Here is a 17,157-nt window from a genome sequence, read left to right as displayed (position 1 = left end):
AGGAACTCAACCACCATGGATACAAGCCATGCTACAGCACTACCAACTCTCACAATATTTGGTAGATTTGGGGCTCTTTTTTAAAAAAAAATCCCCACCCCTCAGAATCTCCTTATTGCATTAGAATCTCACCCCTCCCCCTCATTCTCTCTTATTAATTATTATTAAATAAAAACAAGATTTCCAGCCCTCATGATTAGGAAGGAAAACTCAAAACCCAAAGACAAAACAAACAACTCTGTTTTAAAAATAAATCTCATGCCTTGATTTATGCTATATCACTGGTGCCACTGGAAAAAACAGGGCCTAGAACGGGGCAGAAGATTGGCTTCAGCATCTCTCAGCCATGATCATTATGAATTATTTGTGCTGCTGTAGCACCAAGCAGTCCCAGTCATGGACCAGAGCCCCATTGTGCCAGGAGCTGTATAAACACAGACATGCCGTCCGCAAGGAACCTCTACAATGCTCCAACGCAACAGTGTGACATCAGGGATTTTATTTTTAAAGGAAGATTTAAAGAGGACAGGATGAGAATGAAGTGGCTTGGACCATGTGCCGCTAACCCAGCCCACACCCCGAAGAGTCACATATTATAAAGTTTCAGAGTAGCAGCCGTGTCAGTCTGTATCCGCAAAAAGAACAGGTGTACTTGTGGCACCTTAGAGACTAACAAATTTCTTAGGTGCATAAGCTTTTGTGGGCTACAGCCCACTTCATCGGATGCATAGAATGGAACGTATAGTAAGAAGATATATATACACACACACACACACACACACACACACACATATAGAGAAGGTGCAAGTTACCACACAAACTGTAAGAGGCTAATTAATTAAGATGAGCTATTATCAGCAGGAGAAAAAAAAACTTTTGAAGTGATTTAATTTCATAGAATAGAATACCATGGTTGGAAGGGACCTCAGGAGGTATCTAGTCCAACCCACTGCTCAAAGTAGGACCAATCCCCAATTTTTGCCCCAGATCCCTAAATGGCCCCCTCAAGGATTGAACTCACAACCCTGGGTTTATCAGGCCAATGCTCAAACCACTGAGCTATCCCTCCCCCCATATAATCAAGATGGCCCATTTAGACAGTTGACAAGAAGGTGTGAGGATACTTAACATAGTGAAATAGATCATAAATAGATTATAAAGTACGGAGGGACCCAACCGCGTAACCCAAGTCACAGAAATTTCAGCCGGCCATTTCTGCAGCCTATCCAACAACTTGCAATTCCCTGCTACTGCACTAGACGTTTCTCCTTCGCACCATCTTTCTCTCTCTCTATGTCCCTCCGTTCAACAGGGCAAGACTTGTGTGATCCATGAAAGGAAAATTAGTCCCTGGGTGTGCAATGGCTGCAAGATACCATGCGGATCTTCACCGCGTTATTTGGGGCAGCAGTGAAACCAGCTCCAGTGACCACTCCCTATCCAAGCGCTGTCGCGTCAGCAGCCTGCATTTGGAGGCACAAGCAGAGTCGTCATCACGGAAATTAATCTGTACCCAGGCCATTTGGCTGAATAAAAAGTTAGCAGCAGAGGAAAACAGAAAGATCCATGCACATGGGTTCCTGCCAACCTCTGCGGAGAGCCCTAACTTACCCGATCTGCCATTCTAGTCACACTAATCTCTCAGCAAAAAAACCACGGATGCGCAGCTCCTATCTGAACTCTTCATTCCAGCATAGCAATGCCAGCTGGGAGGCTGGTCATTTTCAACCCTTTAGCACTAGGATTTCCCCACCAAATGCTAACGCAAACCTCATTAGCAGCAGGCACTGGGGAAGCCTGACTCCTGCTGTCAGTAGATAAATGCCATATGCGAGTAAATAAAGGAGCCACTAACTGGATTTACAGATCAGCTTTACTCTCCTGTAAGATAAAATCATGGTAAGGACAGATCTCTTAAACACAGAACAGCTTAGGTCCAGAAGGTAAAAGGAGCATTTATAAAACTTTACATTCTATTTAAGCTTTGCATTTATAAATAAACCCTGGAAAGACTTCTCCGCAGAGTTGGAAACTCAAACTGATGCAGGCAAAGCAGAAAGTGAAACTGACTTGTCTATTTTCACAAGCCAAGATGAGTGAAAAGCATAAGCCAAATAACCATCGGCAGTGCCGCCAACTCTCCTGATTTTATCAAGCACCTTGTGTTGTTGAAGGAGGGTTTTTTTGTTTTTGTTTTTTTTTAATTCCCAGCTGCTGGAGTCGAGTGATTGCATGAGAATTGCAACTTTAAAAAAAAAAAAAAAAAAAGAGCTTCTCATCCTCATGGTTATGGAGAAAAGTTTGGAAACACGAGCGAACCCTGCAGCTCAGAAACGAGAAGTCAAATAAAAAGAATCCCAAATTTCTTTAAATCTCAGAACTTCTTGGGAGCCAGACTCAGGAGTTTGGGACACTTGAGGTTGGAATCTTGCATCCATGACTAGTAGTAAATTATTGTTAAGCCTCACATGGGTTTTCTCCCCAAAATGTTGCATTATTTGTAGGCGTTGCACATACACCCTCCTCATCTCACCTCAACAGTTACTATAATTTAAATCGGAGATCAGATTTTAGTCCGAAGCTCCACGGCGACTGATTTTACTCTGAAAGGCCTCAACCAAATTTCTTATGTATAGTTTTCAGAGTAGCAGCCGTGTTAGTCTGTATTCGCAAAAAGAAAAGGAGTACTGGTGGCACCTTAGAGACTAACAAATTTATTAGAGCATAAGCTTTCGTGAGCTACAGCTCACTTCAATGCATCCGATGAAGTGAGCTGTAGCTCACGAAAGCTTATGCTCTAATAAATTTGTTAGTCTCTAAGGTGCCACCAGTACTCCTTTTCTTCTTATGTATAGTGTTTATGGCTATTTTAACAGGCCAATTCGGTCCTGCATAAATGGATACGATTCCACTGAAGTCCCTGGATTTGCACCTGCCATGAAGAGCTTGCAAGCGAAATAGACAAGAGAAGGCCTGTGGAGATTAAGCAACTTGTACAAGCTCACAAGGGGACTCTATGGCAGTGCTGGGAGTGGAACCCACAGCCCGCACTCAACTTCAGTGCTGGAGTAGGAAGGCGGGTGAGGAAAGGTGGACTTGAAACACACTCCGTTTTTTCTCCTGGCTTGACAGCATCCTGTCCGCTTGAGCAGCACATTCCTCTCCCTAACACAACTCTGAACAAGATCGCTCTGGAAGAAGTCGGTGGACTCAGGAGGCCAGAAAGCGATCCTCCAAACATCAGCCGTCAGCTCTCACTTCCTCCTCTGTGCAAGTCACCAGCAGCAAAACAACAAGAGCAAACCGCCCCCCGCTGCCCCGACCTGCTTTAAATGAGCATAACTCAAGAGGGAAGTGCTCATTCCTGAAGAGAGACTGCTTTAAAGAAAAGGAGCACAGCACGCTGGTATAATACACAATCAGATCACACACTACCTCAGCCATCCCAGACGCTGGGACTGTGATAAACACCACACTGGGAACACCTGTGATTAAGCTGCTTGCAGACACCTTTCAGTAACTGCAGGTCTCTGCTACCATGACTAACAGGGTAGATTGAAAAAAGAAAAGGAGAACTTGTGGCACCTAAGAGACTAACACATTTATTTGAGCATAAGCTTTCGTGAGCTACAGCTCACTTCATCGGATGCATTCAGTGGAAAATACAGTGGGGAGAATCGTTGCAAGGCCCCAGGTCTCCACCTTCTCAGCTCTCTGGGATTATCACAGAAAGTTAATTGAGGCTGTGTATCAAAACTTCCCTCTGGCAAGAAGAGATACTCCTGGGAGAGGCAAAGCAGCATCATTCTTACTCCCTCTGGGAGGCTTATCATGTTTTACACCAATTTAGTGCTTTTAGCAAATGCACAGAGTATTACAAGCAAGAAATCCACCACACCACGGTGGGTAACAGTAATTCGTAAGTGGAAAAACTGAGGCACGGAAAGGGGAAATGGCACGCCCACACAGCAAGGCAATGGCAAAGCCAGGAATGGAACCCAGGAGTCCTGTGCCCTATGCTAATCCCATCCCCCAAAGGGGCATCAAGGGAAAAAATAAATGCATCTCCCTAAGGTAGATGGTCCTTAGGCCCCATGACCATAGCAGCTAAGCACATCACAGTCTTTAATGCATTTATCCTGACAACACCCTATGAGGCAGGCTAGTGCTATCGGAGAGATGGGGAAACTGAGGCACGTAGCAGCTCGGTGACTTACCCATGGTCTCACAGCAATGTTATGGCAGAGCCAGGAATTAAACCCAAGGCTCCTAAACCGTAACAGCTGGCCCATCCTTCCTCTGGCATGAATGGCTCACCGGGTTGCTCTGCAGAGCATTCAGCACTTGCCATGGGCCTTCCTCTAAACCCCGAGTCCACAATGAAATCAGTTTGCTCCCAGACACGCCCCTGACAGTGCATTTTTACAAAAGCAGAAAAATCTAGGATTTCAGGAGAAGCTTCAGATTTCGCAACTGATTCAGTGTGATCTAGTCTGTAATCCAGAGTCAGCTCCGCAACATGAAGTCAGCATCTCGTCAACCTCCAGGCCAGTGGTTCAAATTGATCACCAGCTGGGACTCAAAGAGCTTTTCCAAGCCAAGCGGGAGCTGAGCGTGTCTCGGTTCAGCCCCTGGTGCGCAGACCCCATCCCCAAGTCACAGACAAACCCCAGCCCATTTGGGGTCGGGAAGTTGGTAGCTACATGCATCTGGCCTGGCTGTACAGTGCAACCTCACCTTTGCCAGGCGACCCACTGTGTAAGGTAGAGATCTTCCCACCCATTTCTATAGCATCTGAGCATCTCAGTCTCTCCTGTATTCATCCTCACACACCTCTGGTAGGCAGGGCAGTGCTGTTATCCCCTTCATACACATGGGGAAACTGAGGCACAGAGCGTGACCCGTCCAGGGTTACGCAGGGATGTCATGGCGGAGCCAGGAATTGAATCCTGATCTTTGGCTAATGCCTAACCACTGAAAAATCTTCCTCTCCTGGGCCCTCTCTCCTCAGGGGTGCAAAAAACCCCACTAAACCATCTTCCCCACACGCAAAAAAAGAGCAGGGACTGGTCTCCTTCTGCCTCATTTCAAATGGTCGCCTGCAAGACCAGAGGGCGAAGCCTGAAACTCTCACACACACACACACACACACACACACACACACACACACACACACACCCATGCAGTGCTGCAACTAGAACCAGAGTTTTCTGAATGCACCTGCCTTTGCTCCAGAGTCCAAAAGTCAGGGGCGGATGGAAAGATTTTTCTCCTCCTCACACACCCACTTTGCAGTGAGGGCTCAGGATTTTATCCCACTCCCCCAGGTTCCTCGCTACGCTGTCGTGCCCTCGCAGGACCCTCCACACAAGGCCCAGGAGAAGGTCCAAACCCCAGGGGTTTTACTGGGGTGCGAAGATCAGTCCCCGGGAGTAAAAGCATAGTTTATAACGCAAGCCGTGGCTCGTCAGAACAGCCCGAAGCTGGATAAGGGGCCCAGGCTTCCACTCTCAAAAGACCAGACAAAGGAAGGGGATGATGCCCACATTGCAGATGGGGAAGAGAGGCCCGGGGGGGCACGGTATTTTCAAAGGAGCTAGATCCCCAAATCCCTCTGCAAGTCACGTAAGGCCAAATGCCACCAGGTGACTCACGCCAGGGAACAGAGATGGCAAATGGCACCCCACCCTCCTGAGTCACAGTCCAGGGCCTCCTCCCACACCAGCTTCTCGCTGCTGCAGCTCTACCGGGCTTCAAAGGAGGAGGAGGATAGAGAGTTTCACCCTCTCCCCTTCCCAGATCGGGACAGACAGACAGATTTCCTGCAGCTCCTCACCCAGCAGCACGCTGATCCCAAGGCCATGGACACTGTCCCTTCGACGGGCATGAACTGGACTCGGTTGCTGCGATAAGGACACCACAATGGGGGAGCAGAGAGGGGCAAAGCCCCCTCCCCTTGGGCTCCCAGCACATTCGGTAACACTTTGTCCTCTGGCTGAGTGCTGCTGCACCCCAGAGGTAGCACAGTAAAGCCCGTCCCCTGCCCCACCTGATTCCAGCCCATAAACCCCCCACACCCTCAGTGTCTACCCCAATCTCCACCCTCCAAGCTCCTTAATCCTGCTCCGCACCCCGAAGGCCCTGAACACCACCTCCTGTCCCCCTGCCCCCACGGCCTCCATACCAGCCCCCCATCCTAGTCACTCCCCAGTTTTGCTATAGATAAAACAGCACCGGCCATTTCGCCGAACAGCTGATCCCAGCGGTCGGTACATTTGTTAAACTGCAGCCTCCCCCCTGCTTGAGACCCCCAGCGGCGCCCCCGGCAACCACTCTCATTGCAGCTAGGGAGAAACAGAATTAAACCCACCATCTGTGACTGGCTGGCCATGACTCAGCCTCCCCCCACAGAGCTGCTTCAACTTGGGGGATTTTTTTTGGTTTTAAATCACTACCTACAGCCAGAGCCTATTTAGGCAACAGAAGCACGGGGCTCAAATACAAAAACAACAAGCAGCCACGGGTCTACCCCCTTCCCCACCACCGCGCAAGGAGCTGATCGATCCCGGACCTCAGTGTTTAACCTGCGCTTGCAGCTCATTGGAAATTGTAAACAGGAGGAAGGAAGGGATCAAAGCGAGAGGAGGAGGAAGCTGCAAGGCCCTTGGGAAAAAGCTGTTTTAAATCAACCAAACATTTTTCAACCCCCCAAAAAAAAAAAAAAAGTTTATGACCGGCCTTAACGCAAGACATTCAGGCCTTTCAGAGGATCCCCAGGGGAGTTAGACTCCCGGGGCCCACTGGATTCCTAAGGATCTTGTGCACCTAATTGCTCAAAGAGCCGGTGACTACCCCAGGCCAGACCCCCCAGGTCTCCCCTTCCCGGGGTGAGAGGGGAGGGGTGCATTTAAAGAGGCATAGACGCTGCAGAAGGAGGGCGGGGAGAGCGGAGAGGCAGGAGGGGTGAAAGCGCCGAAGCGGCCACTCACGGTGCAGGCTGAGGGAGATGTTGATGGAGCGCTCCTCCACAAAGCCCTTCAGGTTGGGGATCTTGGCGCACTTGAGGATGGTCTGGGAGGCGCTGTCGCCCACGTGGACCCAGCACACCGTGTCCTCAATGTAGTTGAAGTCCATGGCGGTGGTCTGCTTGGTGCTGGTGGGGGTGATGTTGGGCACAGGGCCACCGCTCAGGTAGGTGGCCAGGATGTTCTGAGAGTTGGCGATGAGCAGCACCGGGGGCCGGTCCACGGGCTCTGGAAGGGGAAGAGGAGAACAGCCAGGGAGGGTTAAGCAAGCAGCTGGATTCCTGCTCAATCTACGCCCCAGGCCCCAGCAGGGAATCCACAGCCTGACCCATGCAAGAGGGAATATGAGAGGACTGGATTTCCAATGCAGGGGGCAGAGGAGCCCCCACAGGAGGTCCGGGGGCAGGAGACCGAGCTGTAACATGGGAGTGACGATTCCCGACATCACCCGCAAAACATGCGCGCTCAAGGTGGCCTGGTTGCTTTGCACATACACCAGGCCTACATGCAAGCACCTCGCGCACATGGTGTGGCTGCCGGGTAACTCTGCATGCACACACACGCCTGGGTCACGTGCAAACAGGGCAAGCCGTCACGCATGCTCTGGGGCAGCTGGGTGGCTTTGCATGCACCCCCAGGTCCCAAGAGCTGGAGGCAGCCGGAAGCCACGCCACGCTGCTAAAACACCACCCACCGTTCTTAGCTTTGCAGGATCGGTTATCGGGCTGCAGGAGATAGCCCTCGACGCAGCTGCACGTGTAGGAGCCCTCCGTGTTCGTGCACGTCTGACTGCAGGTCCCATAGATGGTGCACTCATCCAAGTCTGCAGGGGAGGGCAAGAGAACAAGGCTGGGTCCCGCAACTGCATCAGCTCCCCGGAGCCAGGGAAAGGACAGAGCCCCCCAGTGCTCACGGTGGAGCAGCAGAGAACGGGACATGCGGGAGGAACACACACCCCGCACCATCGGAGTCTAATCGTACGGTTTAAAGGCCAGAAGGGACCAGCACGATCCTCTTGTCTGTCCCCCTGTGTAACCCAGGCCAGAGAATCTCACCCCGCGAATCCTGCAGCCAGCCCTGAACTTCCAGCTGAGCCAGAGCAGAACTTTAACACAGACATCCAGCCCTGCCTCAGAGGAGAATCCATCCCAGCCCTGGCAAAACAATGCTCTTAAAAAATCTGCCCCTTTCTCTCCGGTCTGAATTTCTCTAGCCTCAGCTTCCACCCACTGGCTCTTACTCTGCTCTGCTCTCGAAAATCTCTCCCCACGCAGGGACTCAGAGCCCGCAATCACGTCGCTTCTCAGCCTTCTCCTGAGTAAACTAAAGGGAACGAGATTCTTTCGTCTCTCGCGCCTAGGCCGGCTTCCCAGAGTGCGAATCCTTCTCAGAGCTCTTTTCTGGACCCTCTCCCATTTTGCAGCCCTCTTTTGGAAGTGGGGACCCCAGACCTGGCCACAGCCCCCAGTGAAGGTCTCACTCACGCCATACGCAAAAGGAACGCCCCCTCCTGCTCGACTGATTTCCTTTTCCTTTTGCACCCAAGGATGCTGTTCACCCTAATAGGGGAAGCCTGCTCAGTGCTCCAATTGGGGGGCCCCAGGGAGGGGGGGAATCAGTTTAATCCATTGTGCTGGTCTGTCTTAGGCTATTCCACAACCCCGACAAGTCACTGTGACACTCAGGATGCGATTTTCAAAGCTGCAGTTTTCGAATGAGCACTAAGAATCCAAATCCCTTTGGAAGCTACTCCGCTCCCTACCCCTGCCCCAGGCTGGCTGGCCACACATGGCCTTCGGGCAAGGCGTGGCCCACCGAGCTGACGTTGTGCCCCAGCAGTCTTGTCCCTGCATTGGCAGGCTAGGTCATCCCCATCCACCACCAACCTTTGCAGCTCTTCCTGTCCTCGGCCAGCTGGAAGGAGCTGTTGCAGAAGCAGGTGGGTCCGACGAGCGTCGGGACGCAGTGGAGCTGGCACCCCAGGGCCGAGCAGTTGGCCAGAAACTCTAAAGAAAGGAGTCAGTGGGCACTTCAGACATCTGGGCAGGTGATGGGAACAGCGAAGGTTCCTGCTGTCATTCCCAGACTCCCCCAGGTACCCCAACCCCACAGCACTAGCAGCATCCCCACTAGCTTGAGTAACAGGAGGGAAGGATGGGCTTATAGCCAAGGCACCACGCTGGGACACCTAGGGTCAATTTCTAGATTTACCACGGACGTCTTGTGACACTTTGCACAGGGCCATTGCCCCACGCGGCCCTCGGCTCCCCACCTGCGAAAAGGGGAGAAGGACCCTGTTACGGGGACAGCTACCCTGCAATCAGAGGTGCAATTCCAGCTCAGACAGGCACCTGTGGGCCAGCTTTTACCTAGCCCGCCCTGCTAAAACCAGCTAGGAATGCGAGCATATATCCCGGGTTCCCAGTGGGGGACAAGCATGGCCCCACCACCATGGTTTCAGCACTATTTGTAGCCACACTAGGTAGATGGGCCAAGATACACCAATCCGTCTTGCCATGACACCCTGAGCAGCGTAGGCATATCCTGCAAGCTCAAATATTTTGCATGTAAAGATTTTCTGGGAGCTGGGGTATAAAAAGGATAAGTTTGATTGAAACCAATGATTTCTAGGCAGGGTAGCTCCCAGCTGGACTTTTAAAGACAAGGGGCCCAATTCACATTTCACCCTGCACCGTGTGTAGATGTTTCCACCAATGCAAACCAAGTGCAGAACGCTACCGGAAGAGCTGTGGTTTACCCCTCTTGCACTGGTTAGACTGTAAGATCATCGGTGCAAGACCTGTATTTTTGTTCTGTGCTGGGCGCTGTACCAACACAACAGGCCCTGATCCCCGATCGCAGCTCAGGGAATATAGAAGTCCAGGGCAAGGGAGAATCTGTCCCAAGGCCATCAGAACACCGCAAGACCAGGGACAGGTACAAACTTGGTCACCCCAGCCCATGAAGGGAAGCGGCGAGGGAAAGGGCTGCGCAAGCCACTTTCAAAGAGTGCAGGAATTTGATTCTGAAACATGATTCACATTGTCTCTAACCTCAGCTACATGGCTCAGCATTTCCTATTTAAAGGATCAGCCACAAGAGACAAGAAGCAGGAACCTAGCTCCTGCCACGCAAGCCAGAGTGCATCAGTGTCCCTCCTCGACCACATCCATTTCTCCAGCAGAGTTGCACTGGGCAACTTGCTCAGCCCCACAGGGCTCCGGGAAACCCGTGTGCAAAGATGGAAGCAGAGTGCGACAGGGGAGTGCGCTGAAGATAGGTGGCCTCAAGAAACCAGAGGCACTTGAGAGGCATCTGCAGTGGTGCTGAGGAAACAAATCCAGATCCTAGCCCTGGTTCGGGCTCTTGCTGCCTGGCTCACAGTGAAATTGAAGCCCCATTATGTGCGTTCATTGCATGCTCCCCGAGATCACGTTAAACAACGCCAACAAGGACTTTCTGTAGGGACTGCTGAGGTGGGAGCAGGACGCACCCTGCCCACCCAACACCTGGAATTAAGAAGCTAAAGGGAGCAAGTATCCTCTGTTCTTAGCTGCCCCTATCCTTGTACACCTCGACTGACAACCCCGCAGAACCCAGCACGGAAATGGGGCATGTTGGATGCTCCAGGCAATACATGCAACAGGCGGATTCTCCATTTGGGAGGGGTTTCCATTGTTCTCAGTGGGGGAGAGGATGTGGGAATTCCCTACTGCTCTCCATGGTTCTCAATGGAGGAAGGGGAGGAGGGAATTCCCCCACTGTTCTCCAGCAGGGAAATATTCCATTGTTCTCAGTGGGGGGATTCCCCCCACTGTTCTCCAGAAGGGGGATACTCCGTTGTTCCCAATGGGGACAGCGGATGGGGGGATTCCCATTGGGTGCTAAGCTCTTTTGACACCCTGCCCCCGTCCTGGAGCAGAGAAAGAGCAGAGCAGGGTGTGGGTCTGGACTGCAGCACCCAGTCCAATCAGGCAGCAGTCTGGACCATGGCAGCAAGGCCCCGGGAAGCTCTAGGGTGACTGTCACTCTCCCCAGACCTACCTACCCCCAACGAGCTCAGCAGGGAACCAGGCCCTCCTCGGACTCAAGAGCAAATGCGGAGAAAACATGTCCCTGCCCATCTATTAAGAGCCCCTCGGGCAGGAGCTGGATGCATTAAATCTCTGTGCTCCTGGGAGGGCTCCGCCCCAAACGTGTTAAACAGCTTCCAGCACCTCCCCTGCACTCAAGGCCCAGTCCACGTGCAGGAGGCTGCCATGCTGCAGGGCCTTGAAGGCTGCCTGACTCACGGCTCTGAACAGATTAATTTCTATCCATGGCTGAAATAAATGCTAAATCAAGTGTCTATCTGCCCCATGCTCCCCGATGCTCAGAGGTAGGCTGGGGCTGATGAGAAACCTCGCCCGGAGCACTCACTCACTGCGCCAGTAACTGACAGCTTTCTGAACTTAGCAAGGTCACGTAATGATGGGTCCCATTACCCTACTAAAGAGAGTAATTATACAGACATCCATGCAATGCGCTGGGGAGACCTCAGCTCAATTCCCCACCCCGCTTTGTCTGTGCCTCGGAACTCCACCTGTAACGTAAGGATAACGGATCTGCCCCTGGGTCTCCAGGGGGTCGTGAAGATAGACTGCGTAGAGCTTTGAAGTCCGCTGATGAAAAGCAGTAGGTAGGAGCTAGGTGGTGTTATTACACACACATACAGAGTGAGATTCTCTCACAAAAAGGGGACAATACGGGCCAAAATTCAGGCTCGACATTAGCGAAATTTGCATACATCAATACACATTGTAGTCACGTGACACAAACTGTCCACCTGTTTATAGGGAACCATATCTGAGCATCTGGATCTTTAACGAATTTGTCTTCACATGTCTCTCTGAGGTAGGGCCATACTACTGCCTGCACTTTGAGCTGAGGCAAAGAGAAATTAAATGCCTTTCCCAGGAAGCCTATTGCAAAGCAGGGAATCGAACCATCGTTATCACCCTAGGTAACACCCTAACCACTGAACCATGCTCTAGCTCACTAGCATGGGAGTGACCCAGAAAGCTGCTCCACAAAAGCAAAGCAAGAACAAAATGGACAGGCGTCCCGGGCAAACCCAGCTACTCAAACACAGCAATGATAAGATAGGCTTCCGTGACCCAATTAACACACAAAGGGCTGGGATGGAGGCTTTGTGGCCGAAGGGACACTCATTGTGGGAAGCAGAAGAGCACTTCAGCCCACAAAGGTCTCTTTGTTTGAGGGTTTTTTCCCCTCTCCTGCCTAACGCCCCCGGGGCTTGGAAGCGCAAAGCTGGATGAACTCGGGTCTGTATCAAATCTGTGTGCAAAACTATCGAAACGTGAACCTCGCCTGAGCTGAGAAAATCTGGCCGTTTTTCTCCATGTTCCCCCTTTCACAGCCCACTCTCTGAGTCTTCATGATCAAATGCATCCCACAGCTTGGACTAGCTGGCTCAAGGAGTCTAGGAATGGGACATGGGCCCTTTCCCCTTTAGAGGGAGCTGGATCAGATCCGATCCCATCCCAGGGCAGGGGACTGGATGGCTCAGGGTGGTGGGGAAAGGGGCCTTTCCACTCTAGGGGGTGCCGGCTCCAATCCGGCCCCAAGGTGGGGGGCTGGTTGGCTCGGGTGGGAGAGGGGGGAAGGGAGGGAAGGAGTCACCACTTCTAATCTAGTGCAGATTATTAGTAACTGGCACCCGTTAGCCCGAGCTCCACGGGGGAGGGTTTGAGACGCCATCTCTGACCACAGCTCATTAAACACCCACTTACCAGCACCCCTTTCTGCAGAGCAACCCCGAGACCCAACTCCCCCCTTCTTGCCCCCAGGGGGCTGGGACAGGGGCTCACGTCACACCCGGGACAGTTAATCTGCAAGTACATTCAGGGCTGGGGAAGAGCGGCGGGGAGGGGGTAGAACAGGACATAAACAAATAGCAGCAGCACACGACCCACATCCTATAGCCCCTTTCCCCCCAAAATCTGCACCCCCCAGAAACCAGCACTGCAGAGCCCGGAGGACACGTTGTGTGGTTAAACAAACTGCTCGTGATTCTGAAAAGCCCCCCCAACCTCAAAACCACATTAAAGTCAGATAGGAAATGTCACAACCTCTGGCATCAGGTCCCTGCAGCCTCCTGCCAAGGTCACCCACACAGATCCAGGGGGGCACAACACTTTACCGCCCAAATCTATTTTGCTTTGTTTACAGGAGGTTCAGAGGTTGAGACCAGCTCAGGAGGGGAGAGGGGGGCTTTCGGGAAACCACGCCGACTAACCAGGGAGCAACGACCGGTTCCCACAGGATGCCTCCTACCACCCTGGCCAGAAGCAGGTGTGGAATCAGGACGCTTAGCTGCACTGGAGGGGTCTGTGAATCTCACCCCGACATTCAGGGAATGAGAATATAATGCAAGCTCAGAACTGGATCATGGGGAGGTGTCAATTGCAAATTCCCACACTAGCCCAAGGACCCTCTTACAGCCAGAACTAAACATGTGGATTTAAACCAATTTAGCTAATCCAATTCACATGTGTGTGTAGACTCTCTGATTCTGGTTTAAGGGCTGGTTTACACCAGTGTTTCACTGGGAACTGATCTGTCTCCCATCAATTCATCTTTGGACTTAAATTGCTACAAGTAGTGCAGGGTTGTTGTTTTTTAAACCAGCATGACTCTCTTTTGCTCAGAGTTTAACCCAGGCTTAATTCGGTTTCACTTAGAACTTTTACCAGTGCAATGATGCCAGCTAGAGGGATGGTTTTATCTATCCCACCCCTAGTCTGGCCACAGTTATAAAACAGGCTAATGGTGCTTGATACTGAAATAGCTTATTTCCCCTTTATCCCGCTATAACAGCAGCCAGCCTAGGGGTGTGTCACCACTCTACCTAGTCTCAGATAGTTCTAGCAGACCTACATTCCAGAGCGGACAAGGCCGCAGGAGCAGTGTGGATGCAATCCATTTCTGGTCCATCTACCACATTACAAGGGCCAGCAAAGGAAAGCCACACCAGCACTGTTTACCCTCCTTGGCACAGCATATGTCTTATGTTCACATTTTGCATTTGCACGGGGAGGTCATGGCCCAGGCTGCGGTCCCCAGGCCAGTTGGCTGTCTAACACACAGTGGGAGGAGTGCCCTTTCCCCTAGCAAAAACGGTACAGATTTGCTCACAATCCCGCTCTAAATCCCCCGTGTTATGCGTATGCAAGTTTAATAAGCCGGGTGGGCCAGCTGACTCGTTCACATGGTCTATCAGCTTTGCAGGGCATTTGGCAGGCCTGTATGTTCATTTCAGAGTCTTCTCTCTCAGCTCATGCACCACATGCACCAAAGAAAACCCCAACAATATTAGGGTTTTTTTTTTTGTTTTGTTTTGTTTTTTTTTAAAAAGGGCGCTGTTCTGGTGGAAACAGTCCTGCTGCAATTCCAGTCCTCGGGGATTTTTAAAAGAACAGACAAGGTCTGCGGCTCCCTTTTCTGCTACCAGGAATAACTGCCTGTTCGAAGGTTGCAACTGGGATCTCGGCTTCTTTACTAGCCAATATTTCTTCCCTTCCTCCGCGGAGTTTGCCCCTCCTTGGTCTGTTATCGTAGGATTGCTTGTGCACTGGGAACTGCCTGCAGGATGGTGTGCCAGCGTAAGGCTAGAGAAGCGTGTGTAGGGCTGCTAGTGATTTTCCCAAAGTGACCATGGGGTTTAGGAGCATGTAGGAATCATGCATCTAAATCTCCTAGACAAAAGCCGTGGCCCCTTAGCATGTCATCTCAGGCCCAGGAGAAGGAGAATTATCAGGGTGGAGACCAGGGCAGCTGTTTGAGGCAGTGAGGTGTGCTGGTTAAGGGCCTAGGAAACTTGAGTCCTAGCCCCAGCTCTGCCACTGATCAGCCGTGTGACCTTAGGCAAGCCCCATCGCCTCAGTTTCCCCATTCATCCAAGGAAGAGCGATTCTCTCCACTGTGGGGAATTACTAGGTGCAATTTCATCTCTTGCATGGAGCAGGCCAGACTCCAATGGCAGAGAGGCCGAATGGTTAGTGAGCTAGTCAGGAGACAAGGCCTCAGCTCTGCCACAAGCTCCCTGTGGGACCGCAGGTTATGTCACTTCGCCCCATATGCCTCAGTTTCCTCATCTGTCAAATGGGGGTAACAATCCTGCCCTGCCCTTCAGGGCTTGGCGAGGATAAACAAGCTAGAGAGGGTGAGGGGCTTGGGAACCACTGAAGTGCCTAAGAGACGCAGACTAGCTGACTGCAGTGGGTCCCACCAGCCTGACGAGATCCACAGGGCCACCACTGAGAATCGGAGAGGAAAACCTGGCTTTTTTGTATCCAAACACCTCAAAAGCCACCCAGCATCCTCATCCGAGAGCTGCCGCAAGTGCCAAGTGCTCCCAACGCCTGCTCGGCTCCGTGCCCGGCTGCAGTATGTGTAACCCAACATCAGACAGAATTAAACCTCCCCACCTCACGGATCCAGCCGCTGATTAACCCTCTCTCCCGTCCCAGACTTGTTGAGACACTGTACAGGTCTCTCAGCTGCCTGGGGCGGCGTGGGTGTGGTTCTATAAAAGGAATCTACACAAATAGCTTTGAGGACACATTCGGGCCAGGGATCCGGTGCAGGGACCCAGGAGGAGACGCTTATGCAAAGGAGAATGTTTCCGGGTGCCTGAACAGGTGGTTCACAAAGGCAAGGGGACACAGTGGAGAGAGCTGGGATGCCAGAGCCCAGGGCTTTATTCCCACCTCTGCCACTGACCTGCTGGGAGACTTTGCACAAGTCACCTCCCCGCTCTGTACCTCAGTTTCCCCCTCTGGAGACCGGGAATAACGATCTTGAGCTCCCTGGGAAAGCACTAGATAAGAGCTAGGCACCCTCTGTATAAGCAGCAGGGACTCTGTACTTGTATCTTCGGTACTTATCTGACACATCTGAGCATCTCACAATGTCTAACGTATTCAGCCTCCCACGCCTCCAGCGGGGCAGGACAGGTACGTCATCCCCACGATCCTGAGGGACAGAGACCGAGTGACTTGGCCAAGAACACGCAAGGAGTCAGTGCCAGAGGCAGAGATTGAACCCTGGTCTCCCAAGGGCCAGGCTAGGGCCCCGACCGTCCTTCCCCATCAGGTATGGCAGGGTCACTGTGGGAACAGCCCCCGAACTGCTCACGCTCCAAGCCCAGAGAGCTGGGACACCTGGTATAATCTGATCCGCTCGGTCGAGGGCGTAGCTTGAGGCGAGCTGCTGGCAGGGCCAGCATTGCCACTCGCCCCCGAGGTGTGGAGGATTCATTAGCGAAGGGCATGCGGGGCAGGGGGCAGGCCAATGAACAGGAGGCTCAGACCAATTGCTCTGCGCCTCAGTTTCCCCTCCCTTCCTCTTGCCTGCTCAGATGGCAAGCACTCCAGGAGAAGGGGTAAGTGCAGCACCTGGCACTATGAGGCTCTGCTCCCCATTGGGGTGTCTAGGCGGCGCCGTCCTGCACCCCAGATGAGGCAGGCGCCTCTGCTCTGCACTTTGCCCGATTTAGGGCCTTTCAGAGGAATTTTCTTTGCCCTTTCCACAGCTCATCCAGCTCAGAGCCAGATTACTGACAGCACGGCCCAGGGACTGTGGGCTCAGGGGTCATGACCAGCAGGCCTCAATCCCTGCGCTCCCAGCCCTGCCCGCTGAGACCCCCAGCTAAGGAGGAAATCGGTGTCTGAACTAAACCAGAACCCAAACTCCTTGCCTCCTTCCGCTCAGCAGAGAGTGCAGCTATTTAATAGCCTGCCGGGGCAGGAGCAATCACCATTTCTCCTGCAGAAGGGAACCTTCAAGTCTTCTAACCCACAGCCCCCAGGACTCATTGACAATGTGTGTGGGGGGCGGGGGGGTCGTCGCAATGAACTACCTCCACCAGTGCACCGCTCTTGTGCGAACACAACGCACGCTGGGGCAAATCTCTGTTTCTACCAGGGCCACATCCCACGGCTTAGGGTTGGCGTTGGCACAGCTGTATTAGTGATAACAGCCCGTGTGGCCACACACTACGGAGGAATTTTTCCTACCCGCCCCCCACCCAACGGTGGAGTCTCTCAGGCCAGAGGGAAGTGCGGGCTGC

General features: G+C 52.3%; 1 protein-coding gene across 1 annotated transcript in view; it reads right to left on the bottom strand.

Annotated features, from left to right (window-relative positions):
- Window positions 1-17,157, bottom strand: part of LRP1 (LDL receptor related protein 1) — a 175,457-nt gene that overhangs the window by 101,506 nt on the left and 56,794 nt on the right. Inside the window, 3 exon segments of the mRNA XM_038378412.2 lie at window positions 6,990-7,253; window positions 7,720-7,848; window positions 8,912-9,031. Of these exon segments, the coding sequence (XP_038234340.1) occupies window positions 6,990-7,253; window positions 7,720-7,848; window positions 8,912-9,031 (513 nt within the window).

Source organism: Dermochelys coriacea, chromosome 20, assembly GCF_009764565.3.
Source record: "Dermochelys coriacea isolate rDerCor1 chromosome 20, rDerCor1.pri.v4, whole genome shotgun sequence".
NCBI lineage: Eukaryota > Metazoa > Chordata > Testudines > Dermochelyidae > Dermochelys > Dermochelys coriacea.
The sequence above is the reverse complement of the archived record's forward strand: the minus strand, read 5'-3'. Positions and strand labels throughout refer to the sequence as shown.